Source organism: Mirounga angustirostris, unplaced genomic scaffold (genome assembly GCF_029215605.1).
Source record: "Mirounga angustirostris isolate CCGP_5_RB_7025 unplaced genomic scaffold, mMirAng1.0.hap1 SCAF_2, whole genome shotgun sequence".
NCBI classification, from domain to species: Eukaryota; Metazoa; Chordata; class Mammalia; order Carnivora; family Phocidae; genus Mirounga; species Mirounga angustirostris.
In genome coordinates this window covers 13,662,242-13,679,665 of record NW_026991710.1, presented here as the reverse complement: position 1 = coordinate 13,679,665, position 17,424 = coordinate 13,662,242, and the positions used below count along the sequence as shown (strand labels likewise).

Below are 17,424 nucleotides of genomic sequence, written 5' to 3'. Positions count from 1 at the left end.
CTCATGGCAGCATCCCCACCACGTCCACCTGTTTATTGTTGGGTGATGACAGTAAGGAGACTAACTGCATGCTTGCTCCAAACAGACTGACAGATTCTGGAGAGAAGCCAGGGAAGGGGGCGTCCAGACCAGAGGACGTTCAGCTCATAGGCCGTCTGCAGACCCGCCTGAAGGAGAGAGAGGAGATCATCAAGCAGCTCATGGTGAGGCTGTCAGGGCCACCAGGGGGCCCTGCAGAGTTCCTTCCGGAGGGCCATTCACTTTGCACCTGGCCCTGCTCTGGGTACCCACAGTTTTAATCCTGATAATCCTAAAACCACCTCCAGAAGATCCTTGATTCCTTTTGTCTATTACCAAAAACAAAAAACAAAAAACATACTAAAAAAATAAATACAGGAAAATAGAGGCAAAAAAAAAGCACTCAAGTCCCACAGCATCTACGTGACGTTGATTGACTGGTTTATTTTTTTTAACCTACGGAATTGGGAAAATCTAGAATGGCTTGCCTTCTGTTTGATTTTTAGTAAATCAATCAAGCCAATTATTGTTTATTGATCTTCCTTTTGCAAAAATGACTACCTGCTTTGCAGTTAGCAAGCCATCCCCTGGACTCCTTAGAAAAGTTTTCTCCCTCTGGTTCTGTATCCAACAGCCACCAAAGCCTGAGGCCATTTCTTTGGAAGCTCCCTCCCTCCATCCACTCCTGCCCATTCACACAGTCCACCCACCTCACATCCCTGGATCCTTCATCCATTGCTTTGGGCACTAACCTGCCTCTCTGTGCTCTCTGGTCTGGTTGAAAGCTGTATCACCCCAGCTGACCTGGCGGGGACTCCTTCCCCTGCCTTACCTTCAGCCCTGGAGACAGTGGGTCTCGACTCACTCCTGTCCGTGTAGCCCAGGGTGGAAGGGCTAGTTAGCCCCATCAGAAATCCAGCCGCCTCCCCGCACCCGCCCCATCTTGCCTCTACCACTTTAGTCCAAGCCCCTCACACACACCATAGAGAACCACTGGTCTCCCCACTCACTTGAACCTTGCCCACATGCTGACCTCACATGAACCAGAGCAATCTAGGAAAATATGTCAGATGACAGCCAGCATGGCTCTGTTCAGCACCTCCTGTGGCCTCCCATCTTCTCCAAGTAAAATCCACAGTCTTACGGTGGCCTCACACAAATATAGCCCTCTCAGATCTCACTCCCATTCCCACCCCTGCCAGAGCCACTGTTTCATGTCAGTATACTGATGAGACCATCAGGAAAATTTCACCACTAACTGAAAATTAGACACTAAGGAATAGCTTGTTTGCTAAATGTGACAAAAGTATTGTGGTTAGGTTTTTTTTGTTTTTTGTTTTTTTAGAGTCCTTATCTCTTAGAGATACATATTGATGTTTTTACAGATGAAATTATACAATGACTGGGATTTGCTTTAAAAATAATACAGCAGGAGAGAAAAGTGGACACACATAAACAAGGTTGGCCACGTAGTGATTGTACCTGGGGTTTTCTTTCTTTGTCGTACTTTCTGCAGTAGACTCTTTTCAGATGCTAAGAGTACCTGGATATATATATGTATAAAGTGTTTCAAATAAGCTTGCCCTTTCCTATACAAGAGAAGCTGGGGACTCAAAGGCCACCGGAGTAAAGGTGCTTCCTCAAAGCTTCAGTGGACAGCAGCCTGATCCCCACTGACCTCCCCTCCCTCCCCTGGGCTTTCCTTCACTCTGTCATCTGCCCTCACACGGCCTTTTTCCTTCAGGTCAAACCCGATGCTGTACGGTTAGGCTCATGTAGATTCAGTTGTGTTGTTTTTCCAGGAGGAGAGAAGATTTCACTATGCAGCCTTCCCCAGTGCCATGTCCCATAGGAATCGGTCCTTCTCTTTCAATCCTCACCCAGGATATTTGACCCCTTCCATGAAGGTAAATTGGTTTGCTGGTTTCAAGCATTACACAATCCTGCTGGTTTCATTTTCCTAAAGGTAACTGCAGCTTATTTGTCAGTGGGCTGGCATACATTCAGAGGGATATCCATTGAAAATAAGACTCACAGGAAATAGTCCAAATTAATAACAAACAGTATTTATATCTGGCTAGGCAGATAATGTGTACTTTTAATTTTTATGGGTTTTTGTATTCTCCAAACTTCCTATAAATAAACATGTCACTATTAATAATGGTTATATCTGGGATAGGAAGGAGAGTAAAGAGCAGGAATCTCCCGCTTAACTTTTTACCCCTGCATATATTTTTGGAACTTGTTATAATGAAAATATTCACATCCAAGTCTCTCATCTGCTATCACAAAATCCTAAAAGTGCAAAAAAAAAATTTTTTTAATAGTTCAAAGGGCAGTAAACCTAACCTGAACTGATGTGAGCTCATTTATAATTTTTATATATGCCCCTCAGTGCAACAAGATCTAAGTTTCACTCCAGAAATATTAACACATTTGAAGACAATGGGCCCAAGCCCCTACTGGGGGGTTTAGATGGCCTTCTAAAGTCTAAAAAAATTTTTTTGAATTACAAAAACATACATCTATCCCCAGAAGTTGTTGTTAAGATTTTATTTATTTATTTGACGGAGAGAGACACAGCAAGAGAGGGAACACAAGCAGGGGGAGTGGGAGAGGGAGAAGCAGGCTTCCTGTGGAGCAGGGAGCCCGATGCAGGGCTTGATCCCAGGACCCTGGGATCATGACCTGAGCCAAAGGCAGGCGCTTAACTGAACCACCCAGGCGCCCCTCCCCAGAAGTTTTTGATAAGAAATTGTAAACCTTTGTGTTTCTTAAAACATAAAGTAGACTGAAGAAAAAAATGCTTTAAAAAATAACATCTAAGTATATAAATAAAATTATCGCCTCCTCTCCCTTATGGTTTTGGCTGGGTGGGCCTTTTTACTTTTACAGTGATGCCTCTTTGGGGTGGCACTAACAGGCCTTCCTTTTAATACAAACAGAAAAAGAAGATGGAGGAAGTGCCCAGCCGAGTGGTCAGTGTGCCAAACCTTGCCTCCTACGCCAAAAACTTTCTGAGTGGTGATCTGAGCTCCAGGATCAATGCCCCTCCAATAACTAAATCACCCAGCTTGGACCCAAGCCCCAGCTGTGACCAGCCTTACAAACCCACCCAGTCTCTAGATGTGAAAACCGCCACGAGGTAGGGGGGGAGCTCTGATTTCGTTTCCACCGATAGGAGGGGAATTTGGATTCCTCTCTGGCACCACTCAGACTCCCGGCATTTGGGCAGATATAAAGAATAGCAAAACCCTGCCTTGGACAAATTACAATCCAGCCAAACGGGAAGGTTGTGTAAGAGGAAGGAACTATGTCACTCTTTAGAAGCGGTACTATTCTTGGTACTAAATTCCAGAAAGCCTTTTTCCATGGATGATTAGATAAGGGACATTCAGCTGGCCATGTCTGTGTGTGTTAACACAGAAGATGGGACTCTCATCATCTGGCCCTGAGGTCTGGATTCAAATTCTGGTCCTTCTTGTTCTTAGCTAGGTGGCCTTAGGCAGATTACTTACCTCTCTGGGTCTCCATTTCCTCACCTCTAAAACAAAGATAGTATAGCATCTCCCTCATCAGACTGATGTGGGACTAAAGGAATGAATCCGTGACACATGCTTAGCACAGGACCTGGTACAGAAGCGTTCAGTAGATTTCCACTATTATTATTAAGGTTATTTCTCAAGATTTATTGTATCATCTTGAGGTTATAAGACTCTTAATCTGTGGGTTTGGGAGCTCATGCATGGTATCTCAGAAACCATCTTACTTTTCCAGAAACCCTTGCAACATGTTTCTTTCGGGATCATGAGTTTTCCCTTTATTAGTTCTCCCTCCTATCCAGTCTTCCATTCAGAGGCAGTATTTCATATTGTGGGCTTTGAATTTTGCATTTCAGAAAGGGCTCCTTCTAAAAATGTTCCTTTTCCGAAGGCCTGCATCCCCGTGGCTATTGAGACAAATGGGGAGACACAGTCCTTTATGAATGTTGAGCTGGACAGAGCCCCTGGCAGTCACCAAATGAGTCCAGCCATTGTTTCACAGCTGTGGAAACTAAGGCCTGGAGCCCTGAACCCAGCCCTAACTGCTAGAGCCAGCTCCTGACTCTAGCTTCACCTCAGTAACACACACCTGTGTGTAAAGCTAGGTTCCCAGTTTGCATGAAGCTTCACTAATCAGATAGAAACCGTTCATTCAGGCAGGTATACATCGTACTTTCTTGCTTACTCTTTCCTCTTTTCAATTTATTAGGCTAATTCCACTGTCTTATTGAGATGCTATAACACATTAGATAGCTTTTAAAGAAGCCAGACATTGTAAGGCTGTGATGATTAACTATTTCATTCCTTAACTTTTTTATGAGGTTTATTTTTTATTTGTGCCTGAAATAAAATTACATGATATGCCTCATTAGGTTTTAAGTAAAACTGGAGACCTTGTTTTCAAAATGGGAATCAGATGTTCTCTCCCCACCCCATCTTTCACAACTTCTTTCCAGCTATGAATGTTGGCCAGTTACATTGTACTGTCTTTCCAAGAGTACCAGAAGCAGCTTTCTTTCCCTGAAAGATAGCGGGTTATTAAGTGGTTTGCTGAATAATTTTCAAAACCTTCTAAGAATCCTTTTTGTCTCTTGGCTTGTTTTTAGGACACAAGATGGTGAAACAGCCCAACCCAAAGAAGTCCAACAGAAACAGGGCTCTGCCCACCAGGAATGGTTTACCAAGTATTTTTCTTTCTAAACTGATTCTTGGGATCCATCACAAAGAGGACATTTGAAAAACATTTCTTTTAAAGCAACTGATTGAAGGAATGAACTAAACAACCAACCAACCAAATAACTTGCTTATGATATGATTTATATATAATAGCCAAAACAAATTTTGGCCTTAACATTTCATACTATTTCATTGTGACACCAGTGCTTAAAAAAAATTCTTGCCATTAAGGTTAAAAACCAAACAAACAAAAAACAACAACAAAAAAGTGTTATCAAAAGTCACCCATAGGAAAATGTTATTAATGTTGCTGATAACCTTCACATTGTATTTCTAGTATCCAGAAGATTTCATTCCACTTTATGGAATACCAGGCTTTGTGATTTCCATGGTCTACTCGAAAAGTGGTTCGTTTTTCCTTAGAATGCTAGTCATCTCCACTTGAAAAGTATTTCTATGTAAATGACATAATTCCAAAATGCACATTCAACCTCAGTAGGAAGAAGAGTAAAACAAAGTTCAAAATACTCATGAAAGCCAATTAAAAAAACGACGCAAAACTAGGAGTGGACTATAGGAAACCTTGGCATACTTGGATTGAATGCTTTGACTTCATAGCTCCAGAACATGAAGCAGACTACAGAGGGGATAACACCTACCTCAAAAGGGGCTTTGCAAGAATTAAGCAAAATATTATGAGTAATGATACCAATCATGAACTGGAATTAACCACTGCCAGTATATTTCTGTGAATAACTGAGCCTCGCCCCATCATCCATCTCAGTTTCAATGATTGTAGTTTCAATTTGGTCACTTGTCAAGGTTTCTAGAGTATTCTATGAAGTCAAAGACCTACTGAACCTGTAGTCTTTGGGCTTGGGCCCTTTGCCTCATGGTGCATTGCTTCCCCATTGCATGGATGCTCAGTACATTAAAGGGAATCGGGACTGGCCATTCACAGTGCTGACCTGTCAGTCCACACTGAATTGTCTGACATTCTTACAGAGCAGTGTGATTTGACAAGACTCAATACAATTTGGGCAAAATATGTTCTCAGTCCTTTGGTGCTGGCCCCACAGGTGGCCATAAACAGTTGTTTATTCTATGCACTGTCAAACCCTGCTCTTTGAATAAAACTTTAAACAACTGGGCAATAAAAAATGGCTGTGACTTGTATTATTTTCCCAAAGAATGGTGAAATTAGATGAAGATGGAGCTTGGAAATAGAAGTTCACATTAACCTCAATTAGATCATCTTCAAATAAAAAGTAGCTGCTTCCATACATCATTTTGAGAGAAATGCAATTACAATTCACAATTCAAAGGTAAAATCACTATCTAATCAAAACACATGGCCCTATAATTTCTTAAATGACAATATGTTACCAATGTAACATGCCATTTTCAGTATCACACTTTTAAAAAAAAGATTTTTATTTATTTGAGAGAGGAAGAGAGCGTGAGAGAGCACAAGTGGGGGGGCGGGGCAGGGAGAGAGGGAGAAGCAGGCTCCCCGCTGAACAAGGAGCCCAAGTCGGGGTTCGATCCCAGGACCGAGGTTCATGACCTGAGCTGAAGGGAGATGCTTAAGCGACTGAGCCACCCAGGGGCCCCAGTATCACATTTTTTTTTAGTTATCTTGTTTCCTGCTTAAGGTGAGCATTGTAGGATTATGCCTGCATTTTGTGTTTTAAAAAATATGTACGGATAGTTCTGTTTACTGAAACCTTTTTCTAACACTGCAACTCCTGATGACTAGCAAAGTAGCTGCACTTTGTACGACTGTCCTTTAACTCAGCAGGACACCAGCTGCAGGGACAGAATTTTACTGAGACTTTACATCTGCTTGATTTCTTTCTTGGTGCAGGTGAGTGAAAGATGGTTCAATTTCAAGATTCTACCCTGCAATGATTACATCTTTCTTAACTAAATCTGTGCATGCTTCTACCATTTATTTCTTTAGGACATATTCCTTAAATGGAGTGAAGTAAAGCGTCAAAGGATACACGCTTAAGCTTTCTGACATAACGAGATTATCATCTAGAAAGTTTCTACCAAGTTTACACCTTCACTAACTGTGACTAAAATCCTACCTCTCCATACCCTACCATACCCTAGGTAATGCTGACAAAGAAACTCACTTGAGAGATAAAACATTCTTCCGGTTTTTATGTACATAATCTGATTCCATCAATCTCTCAAGAGCAAGTGGTCCAGATGTGACGGTGATGGCCTGGGGAGAACAGTGGAGATGAAGAGAAATGAGCTGATTCAGGATTGAGTCAGGAGGAAGAAACAGCAAGATTTGGTGATAAATTTCGGTAGGCCCTATTATGACAGAAGAAAGGGCTAACATTGCTGGAGCAAAACTGGAAAGGAAGATTGCTGTGCTGTAAAGTGTTTCTTAATTAGGGTGGGAAAGAATGAACTCGCCCAAGAAATGGCTGCTATCTTGTACTTCAGCCCTTATCAGCTGCTCTAGCATCATGTAATATCCAACACAGTAGTTGCACTTGAGGTTACTTGGTCTCTACACTCATTCTCCAGGATCCATCTGGATTCTGCAAGGGTAAGGTTGGGAAATTAAATGGAGCTTTGTTAGGGAACCACTCTCCCTGCAACCTTTAGATTTCTTATGGTAGCACTAATCTCCACCATCACCTTAGGGGTGCAATATTATTATTATTGTTATTATTCTGAATATTTGAGAGACAGCGCGCACATGTGAGCAGAGGGAGAAAGACAGGGAGGAGGGGGAGGGGGAGAGACAATCTCCAGCAGACTCCCTACTGAGTTCCCACTGAGTGTGGAGCCTGACGTGGGGCTCAATCTCACGACCCTGAAATCATGACCTGAGCCAAAATCAAAAGTCAGCCTCTTAACTGAGCCACCCAAGCGCCGGCCCTGCAATATTATTTTTGATTTATTACCTCCTACTAGCTCAACTATCTGTTGTCCCCCAGCAGGAGATCATCAAAGATGCCCCAGGCACTCAGGGTGGCTGTTGACTATTTGTTAAGTACCGGTAGTTTGTCATTATTCCTCCAGGGGGAGTCAAGATGGTGAGGGGATAACCAGCCAACTCCACTGTTCTTGTATACAGTGTTCCCTTTTACCTTCCAGTGTTTGATCCTTGCGCTGGCAATGTTTCCTTCCACTGGGAGGTTTCCCTGAGGCACCACTGGTGGAATCTTCAGCACCTGGGCCACTGGTAACTGTACCACCACGGGTCTTTTTTGCCAGTCGGACAGTACATGAGCCAGTCCCCAAACCCCATCCTACTGCTGGCTCTCTCAGACCATGTCCACTAACATCCATGTCAGTCAGGTCCTCCAGGAGCTACATCCCAAGACACACTTAAAATTACAAGACATTAACTGGAGGTCTCTGGGAACCCTGCGGCAGAGCCCCGAAGGCGGAGCTTTGGTAACTGTACTCCCCCCATAGTGACTCTCTTGAAGGGAGAACTGAGCAGCACTCCACTACAGCCTCCAGGGCTCCAGGACCAAACACTCAGAAATGTTAATATTGAGAAGCTGGGTAAAAAAGGAAAGATGAATCAAAGAGAATGAATTCAAGTAAAAAAGATTAAGTATCCATTCAACTTAGCACCAGCAAAGTGGCTAGTAACCATAACAGCACAGTGATGGTAGTGGGGGGGGCAGCCTGGAGGAGAAGGAAGGGAGAGGAGACACGCTAGAGACTGTGAACGAGGGGCCGGGAGACAGGGCAGCAGCTCAAGCGCCGAGGGAAATGCTGAAGTTGGGAGATGAAGAATTCTGTGAGCTGGAGGGAATGATCCAGTAGACAGGCGATGCAGGGGACGAACACCACCCAAGGATTAAGCCTAAAGAAGGCAACTAACCTGGGACCCTGGACACTGGTGGAAAGGTAGGCACTTCGGGAGATGGAACAGCAAGGAAAAAAAGGATACCCTGAAGAGGTGGGTAGGTTTGTCATTCTGGGAGTGGAAAAGTAAGGGAAATCCCAGCTGATGGTTTCTTATTTTTTCACTGAAGGAGACAGCAGCTCAGAGGGTTTTCTATGTTCATCAACAATTAAGAGGTCATTAAAAGGAAAAAGATATTTACAAACAGGTAAGACTGAAAAACTGCTATTTATTTGACAGAAAACTTTTGAAAAAATAAATGGCAGTAATTGGTCCTTACATGAATTCAAAATATTTTCACTGAGCACCAAACAAAATAGTTCCCAATCTTTTCAGTAAGAACCTCTATTACTGCAAGACTGCCTAAAACTTAATCCCGCCAATCAGAGCTTCTAATTGGTATGAGGTGGCCAGGTTAACAACCTTGAAGTCATACTTTTAAAAGCTTTGTTTAATCTGTACTGAGGGGTTGGCCCCAGGCTGGGTACCCCACACACATGCACACAAACAAAAATGAGCAGTAAGTATTATGCATAAAAGATAAATAATATGTGGTCACTGTACATTCAGAGGGGAACAATGCCTCCTTCTCATGAGGGGCACAGAGACGGATACAAATCACTAACCCCCAGGGAGAATCAAGCAAGGCTGGCAAAGAGAGGGGAAGTCCTGTGTCCTCAGGGTGCAGCAGAGAAAGTGTGCAGAGACTTCAGGGACCAGGTGGCATCCAGGCCAAACAACCATGAATGGATGATGTCACTGTTATGGAGGGAGGAGCCTTCAAGGCTGAAGAAAACAAAACAAGTCAGGACACCTGACTTGCAGAAGTACTGCCTATTTAGAAAACAATAGAGCATTTGTTTTGGGTTAGGAGATGTAATCTGATAAGAGACTGGTAAACAACAGAGAAAGGAAAATCCCACCTAGGGAGCACCATGCGCAATGCCCTTCTGCACTTCTCAAGGGCAGCTCAACAGAGAATCTCATTGGCCCGTGTAACCAACAAGAGGGTAAAATGTCTTCCCCCAAAAAGCTGAGGCTCCCATGATTTTTGAGGATGGGGAGTTCACTGAGGGTCACCCTGCAGCCCACTCCCCACCCAGAGGCCCCAGTCCCTTGGAATCAACTATTCATTAGCAAGAATCATCCTTAATGAAAATTCTGCTACAAAAAACCAGAAACAAAAACGACACAAGCGAACAAAACTCAAAATGAAAAGATGATCATGGCAAGCTTTAACTTCTCATACTGCACGTACGCAAGTGCCATGCTGAAAACAAGGTCTGTCCCCTTACTTACGCTGATTCATCACTGCAGAACGTAACAAAACTTAGCTTATCACTGCTCTTACTACACACCTCCGCTCCAAAAAGTGAAAAAACACCACACAAAATATAAGCTTAGCCCAAATAAAAGTCAAAATCAACGTAAGGATCCTACTATATTATTACTACACTAACTTAGGATATTATAATCCTTTCAACGTATTTACAAAATATCCTCATTCTAAGAGCTCCGGATGCATTACAAACATCACTGTATTAGAGTCTTCTTCTTGAAGTAATTTAAAGTTTTGAAACATGCAAATTTACCTATTTTCTGCACTACCACCTAGGGATAATTGTCATAAAAGGCCCACCACCAAACTCCTCATCCTCTGATTCTTAGATCAGATCATACAAGCTAATCTAAAACTGGAACACAAAGAGATTAAGTCATACAAAAACAACAAAAAAATACAAACAGAAAAAAGAAACATGAAAAGGAAATCTGTAAGTAGCATCACACTACCAGTCTAAACTTTGCTAAAAACAGGAAAATTTACTTGATTTACCAAAACTATATAGGCATTTTATAAAGTACTCAAGAAATAACGCTTATAAAAATAAGGGGAGGGGCGCCTGGGTGGCTCAGTCGGTTAAGCGACTGCCTTCGGCTCAGGTCATGATCCTGGAGTCCAGGGGGTCTGCTTTTCCCTCTGACCCTCCTCCCTCTCGTGCTCTCTGTCTCTCATTCTCTCTCTCAAATAAATAAATAAAATCTTTAAAAAAATAAAATAAAATAAGGGGAAAATTTGAGGTGAGATCATCAACAAAAATCATCATTCTTTGGCAAAGAGTTCTTCCAAAATGTCATGTCCACAAGAAGTGATGTTTGTCACCGTGTTTAGACTGACTCACACACCAGATCACCTTCAGGCCAGCTCTGACTCAGGTTTGCTTCATTGGTGCAGGGATATTAGCAGATGCCTGCTCGAGGTAGGCCAAGGAGCCCTGAGGGATTTCGGCTGGCTTTTTGTGCTGGACGTTGATGTCTTCCAGCACCTGCTGCCAATGTCTCAGTTTTGTCAAGTGCTTCTGGACTAGAGCATCTTTCCGCTGTAATTCATTCCTTAGTTCTGAGACATCCTGCAAATGAGGACAACGAAGTAAGAGCAAGTTCATGAAAAGTGAAAATAGTTTCTGATTTGGTCAGAGCCTTAAGAAGTAAATTCAAAACAAGAGAATCAATTAAACCATTGTATGCCCATTACCCTGCTTGGCTCCACTATCTGAACAACCCACAGTAATTCCTCCAATGGAAGATGCCTAACACTGGGAGTTTTTATTTTTCATTTTCTTTTAATAAGTAATACAGATGTTCCAATATTCTAAAGTACCAAAGGGCAGCCAAAGAAAATCAGTCTCTTTCCCATCCTGGTCCCCAGGCACCCTCTGTCCAAAGGCTATTGCTGAGAATCTAAAACACTGAGAATCAAATATATGCTAACAACTGTTTAAAAAGAGTCCAAAACCACTGTTCTATCAGTTCAGGATAAAGTGTTAAAATCTCATATTCAAGAGCTTTTTAAATGAGTATCAGCATTATAATTCTTTATTAAGGCCTGGCCTTGAACATACCTATGTTCTTACTCAAGTGTTCTGACATGATATGATCTGACAATGATAAACCGTAAAATATCATCTTACCCTTCACGTTCTCAACAGCTGATATCAATGAATAAAAAGAATGTTTTCAATTAATTGGGAGTAGTTACTTCAAAAGGTACCAAAACCAATCATTTCAATTTATTGTTTCTCATTAGGGGCATCACAGGTCTCTTGGGCAAGATGATTCTTCTCCCTTCCACAATGCACTTGGCAGGCTTTGGCCCAACAAACTAAATGCCAATAAAGCTTTCCAGTCATTGTGGCAACCTCAACACATTTCCAAATGCCCCAGTTTCAAACAATTGAGATAAATGAAATCCTGAGTCTCAAGGAACCTGGACAGAACATGTAATTTTTGATTCCGTGAACAAAACTTGAGCCCTTCCTGTGTCTAAGGCAGCCGGGGATACACACAGCTCACAATTTTTGTCCAGACTGAGCTTGTTGTCTACATTAATGGCTTCTCCACCTTTTTCAAGCAGCAGAGCCTTTCATCTTCCATGAAACCCAGCAAATGAAACTGCTCTGTTGGAAGCCCATCTTCTCCCCACCCCCCCCACCCCTGGCTCCATTACCTGCCCAGCTTGTCATCAACATTGACAACTAGCAACATTTGTATTCAATCTATAAAGCCCTACTGTAACTTGTGGGAAAAGGATGTGTCTCATTTAAAGCACATATGGAATCCTGACAACATGTGCTCTTCCTAAAAGTTGAGAAGAAATGTGAGTTCATACCTCTTTGATAACTTGCTCTGGTTTCTGGACAGATAACTGCAATCTTTTTTGTAGGAAAAAACATTCCGTCTGTCTCGCAATATCCAGAAATTTCTGGATACACTGATCAACACCTTATTTAAAAAAAGACCAAAATATTAAGAAAAACACTAGACACATATATCTCCCTCATAAATGAACAGTCAAAATATCAAAATGGCATCTTCCCATAGATGTAATCTGGAATTTTAATTCTGGTCACAGCAGTGATACTGACTCCCAACCCCCATGTATTAACCAACATTAAATGGCACATAATTTGTGCTTTTATGAGGTGAATGATACCTCATTACAACACAAAAGTTCTTCTGAAGAGAGACAATCCATCCAGAGATCCAGCAAGTAGCATCATGACTTCCAGTTAAAATGTAACATGTAAAATATAGTACAAAAAAGTCAGAAACACTGGCTGCCTCTGGGGACAGAACTTGGGTGAAGTCAGGGAAGCACAAGAGACTTTTCTCTGTGACACCTTCAAAAAATAATCAAAACTTAACTTTTTTGAAAAAAGCAGTATGCATTGTTGGTTGTCACTGTCCTATACCAAAATGGAAAGCTCATTTTAAGTGGTTCATTATGAGGGAACATGTCAATTAATAAAGTGAACAAAGAACCAGTAGTATATAGAAATGACTGCAATCTTATTCTCTGGAAAAGTTCTCTTAGGATACAAATAGAACTGAAACATGTCGAGTATAAATTCAGCAATTAGGAATCTTGCTGAAGGTAAGAACATAATCTACAAAGAGTAAATTCTTACCAGTCCTAATTTCTTCCTGATCCGTGCCATTGACGTAGTCCTGACTCACAAGAGAAGCAAAGCAAGCCTGTGTGACCCAAACATATAAGAAAAAACATGTCATTCACATGTCAAAAATCTTACTTCAGAGTAAGAAACAACTTCTCTTGAAGTCATTCAATGAGTTTATAGAGTCTGGGTTTGCACATCAGCTGACAAGATATCCTCCTGCTAATGAAGGAACTTGGTACACTGAATCCATCAGGCCCTCCGAGGGAGAGCCTGCAAATGAGGCTGCTGGTATATGCAAGCACCACCACCTGGTCCCGACTCCTGCCACTCACCCCTTTCCCCACGGTCCCATTCCACACCAGAGCCTGGGCCCCTGTTCCAGCCCCACTTACAGCCCCTCCCTCTGATGCTTACATGAACTGTATTACCACTGTGTCAGGACTTGGGTAAATCATCACCTCCTCAGAGAGGCCATCTCTCTCTCCTCTTGAAATGGCGCCCCTCCTGCTCACTATCCTCAAGCCCAGCTTTACTGTTTTTCACAGAGTTAACTGACATCATTCCATTCTTTTAGTCCATTATTAGTTGGTTCCCACCAGCAGGTGGGAATTTTGCATGTCTTGTTCACTACACTCCTAGTGCAAGAAGACTGCTTGGCACTGCTTGGCTCACTAAATAGGTTAATGACTGACAGGACAACCTAAGGGAACAAGCTTGCTGTCACATGGAAAAACAAGGCCCAAAGAGACAGTTTCTCTAAAGGAGCACCGATCTAGATGAATACGTAATTCAGCAAGGGAGTTATGTGCACAGGAAACTGTCAGAAAACGCACAAAGAAGGCCTATCACTGGGCAGTGGGGTCAAAAAGAGAATGGGATGGGAGCTGGAGAGGGGAGCAGCGGTCAGAAAGGAAGCCTCAAACCTCAGGAAAGCAGAGCCTCACCAGCAGTAAGTAAACTACACTTGGTGTGAGGTAGGCATATCTGAGCCCAAATTTAGGCCATCAACCAGATGTGAGGGCCCTTTGGGAAGCAATAAATTCTGCTGTTAGCAGTTTCCCCCAACTGATTTATACAGAAAAATCACAGGATGACTCCTGGGGAATCCCTGTAACAGCTCAAGAAATCAGAAAAACAAATTGCCCATTCTGTGTATTACTTGGAAAGACGACTCCTGTTGGACCTAGGACATGAATAGGGCACACCTGCTCTGAGAAACCTGTGGGTGCTGGAGAACATCCCACCCAGGAGGCCAACCAGGCAAACCAAGCAACAAAGGTGGAGCTGCTCCCCTACAGAGAGCAGGGCCACCAGACCCAGTGAGAGGAAATCTGAGCTCAGGAATTTTAGTTCCCTCTTACCTCTTAAAAAAAAAAGGATATTACACACACAGGTCTTTATAGATAGTTGGGCAGTTGTATAGAGAAGAAAATATGTGGTGGTCTATAAAAAGAACACGCTTTTTTAGAAGTATGTGTAGGATGGAACTTTTGACTGGACAGTAGGGAAGCCCAAGTCCTAGTCCTCATTTGCATAAACTGAGAGTCTGGCTTTGGGCAAGTAATTTCTCCTCTGAGCCTGTTTCTCCATCCGTAAAAGGAGAGGATGGTCTCCAAGGTTCCCTCCCACAACAAGAGGGCATGATCTCAATAAACTCACTCCATTAAAGAGCATTTACTGAGCAACTAGAATGAGAAAGCCAGAGACCTCAAGGGACAGCACTCTTTAAAAATAGAACATGAAATGGGGCACCTGGGTGGCTCAGTTGGTTAAGCGACTGCCTTCGGCTCAGGTCATGATCCCAGGGTCCTGGGATAGAGTCCCACATCGGGCTCCCGGCTCAGCAGGAAGCCTGCTTCTCCCTCTCCCACTCCCCCTGCTTGTGTTCCTGCTCTCGTTGTCTCTGTCTCTGTCAAATAAATAAATAAAATCTTTAAAAAAAATAAAATAAAATAAAAATAAAAATAGAACATGAAATGAAAAGTGGGCAGGCAGGTGCCACGGGCCGCTGGAGGCTCTGGAATAGAAGCCCACAGAAACCACAGGGAAATTAAAATGTGGCCTTTGAGATGAGTCTTGAGAAGACTAGATGGGTGATCATAAAGCAGCAGAGGGAGGGCCAGGCAGCAACTCTCTCTCCTTCTTACCTGGCTTTGTCCAAACGCCCTTTTGGGTTTCGTATTCTCTGGGAAGCGCCGTTGGCAGCCAGGCTCATGTGTGCTCCCAGAGTTCCCTGGGTTTTCTTCTACCAGAGCAGTGATCACACAACACAGCAACTGCCTGCTATTTATGTTTCCTCTACCCAACTGTCATGAATTCCTTGAGGGCAAGGACTGTTCTCTCTGTATTCTTAGCACCGAAGACAGGGACTGACACACAAAAGGCTCTTTCACTGGTCGACAAATACACATCCAGCACTTGCTATCTGCTACCACTGTATTAGCACTGATGGGGGAATGAGGGAGATATGGCCTCTGACTCCAGGGGCCTGGTTTGGTGGTAAGTCCTACAAAAGGCACCAGGGTGGATCCACTAAGGATCTGATGCACAAGTTGGGGGAGGGGACGGAAACCCAGAGAGAAAACAAACAGCACATGGAGAAAAAGTCTTCTGTGGTCAGAGTAAAAGGAAATTGCAACGGAGAAGAGAGCCAAATATGCAGAGCTAGGAATACCACAGTAAACTTTCTGGCTCCGTCTCCAAGAGTGACAGGTAGCCACTAAAGGGTTTTAAGCATTAGGGCGCTGGTGTTGGCTCTGGCCAAGACTTCCACAGGGCCAGTCTTTCAGCAAGCACTCATGACTGACCGCCACCTACCTCAATGCTAAATGCTGCTCTAAAGCACCACTGAAAAGGCGGCTCATCCTCCTCCCCGATAAATTCTGATGTCCTTTAAATCAGTTATCTCCCAAGTTTTTGAATTACACTCCCCAAGAAATGCATTTTTCCCATGCAGCCCCAATAACACATTCATTTACAAACTATATTCACGCTCTACTCTGCTACTATATACAGTATAAAATGCACATGACTTAAAATGTGGAAAAGGTAGCTGCAATTATAAGTTATTTTATTTCCACACAATAATGGCTCGTCTTGCACTCTAGAGATCACTGAAAGCCATCTTATTTTTAAGCACCTATTTTTACCTCTCCTTTGTCTACTACCACTCCCCATTTTCTTTGCTAGAGGGTTAACTTCTTGGGTAGAACTCAAGAGTATGGGTCATCCCTGCCTCCCTTGCCCCTCCAGCTTTCCTTCTTCCCTCTCTCCTAGTACCAAGTTTCAGACAGTAACTTTCACGTAAGTCCATTTCATCTCCAAGAGTTCATTAGTTTGGGGCGATCTAAGGATGGAGCCCGGCGGAAAGGATACAGGCCGTAGCAGTGTGACGTTACCCGTCGTAGATGAAGCAGTATTAAACACGCAGGGACGCGGGGAAGAGCGCTCGGGGATGGGCCCAAAAAAAAGATGGGACGGGAACAACCGACTAGGAACCTAGGAGGGTCCTGAGACTAGGGATGGACAACCTTCAAGTCCACGTGCTTCCAGAAACATAAAGTTTACGTCTCCGCCAGCAGACCTGAACAGAACTCCGGCCACCACTCAACGTGGAGACGAAAGCAAGTGACTTCCGTTCTCTGAGCCTGTTCCCCTATTTGCAAGCCTGACGTGGGCATCGCTGAAAGAGACAACTGCCCAGGCGCAGCTTACGTTTCAGGAAAGAAGGTAGGCTGGGAACACAGACGCCCCAGCCTCACCTTACCTCAAAAGATGACTCCAACTCGTCCACCAAGGTACTGTTAGAAGTTCTCGGAGGGCCTGGCGCGGCCTGAAGAAGCGAAGCTTGGCCCCTGGAGTCCCCGGGGTGTCCAGGTGGCTGCCCGGAGAACATACCCCCCAGCGGAGCCGCCATTTCTGGGATGGCGCGCAAGAGGCCGGCTGCGGCTGCGCAGGAGCGGGCGCGCGCCGCTCACGTGGCACGCCTAGTCATGTGACATTGCGGGCCGCCGCAGGCGTCCATGGGGCTCCAGGGAAACCGCGGGTCTGACGGCCTTGTTTTGTCCTTTGCTGCCGGTAGGCGGCCAGGCTTTTCTTCTTATTTTCCTAACTTAAGCACTAAAGGCTTTGACGCGATTTGACGCTGTTGTGGGGAGTGGAGAATCAGTAACTACGGTGGAGCTAGCCCTTCCCTGGGAGTCGGGATACTCCTGTGCAAGTCCCGCCTTTGCCTTTAAGATTTGGAGTGATTTGGGCCAAGGCTCGCTCTCTCCGGGCTCAGGGGCTCAGGTTAACCGTTGGTAGGAGGGAGGCACCCGTTCATTCCACAGTTATTGAGCGC

General features: G+C 43.8%; 2 protein-coding genes across 7 annotated transcripts in view; one reads left to right on the top strand and one right to left on the bottom strand.

The window, feature by feature from the left end:
- Positions 1-4,806, top strand: part of FAM184B (family with sequence similarity 184 member B) — a 141,758-nt gene extending 136,952 nt beyond the window's left edge. For 2 of the 6 annotated variants that reach the window (XM_064584326.1, XM_045881420.3), the window contains exons 15-18: positions 86-203; positions 1,821-1,925; positions 2,964-3,163; positions 4,667-4,806. In XM_064584326.1, the coding sequence (XP_064440396.1) occupies positions 86-203; positions 1,821-1,925; positions 2,964-3,163; positions 4,667-4,760 (517 nt within the window). In that variant the 3' untranslated portion in view covers positions 4,761-4,806. Of the gene's footprint in view, positions 1-85; positions 1,926-2,963; positions 3,164-4,666 lie in introns of those variants that run through there. The other 4 variants (XR_010409314.1, XR_010409313.1, XR_010409312.1 and 1 more) reach the window with 4 other exon arrangements.
- Positions 4,807-4,860: 54 nt separating this feature from the next.
- On the bottom strand, positions 4,861-17,034 carry MED28 (mediator complex subunit 28). The gene is made up of 4 exons (XM_045881425.3): positions 16,849-17,034; positions 13,092-13,158; positions 12,293-12,405; positions 4,861-11,033 (listed from the first exon to the last, which is right to left on the bottom strand). Exons 1-4 carry the CDS (start codon positions 16,996-16,998, stop codon positions 10,836-10,838), a joined length of 528 nt encoding a protein of 175 aa, XP_045737381.1. The 5' UTR covers positions 16,999-17,034; the 3' UTR covers positions 4,861-10,835.
- Between the last annotated feature and the right edge of the window lie 390 nt (positions 17,035-17,424).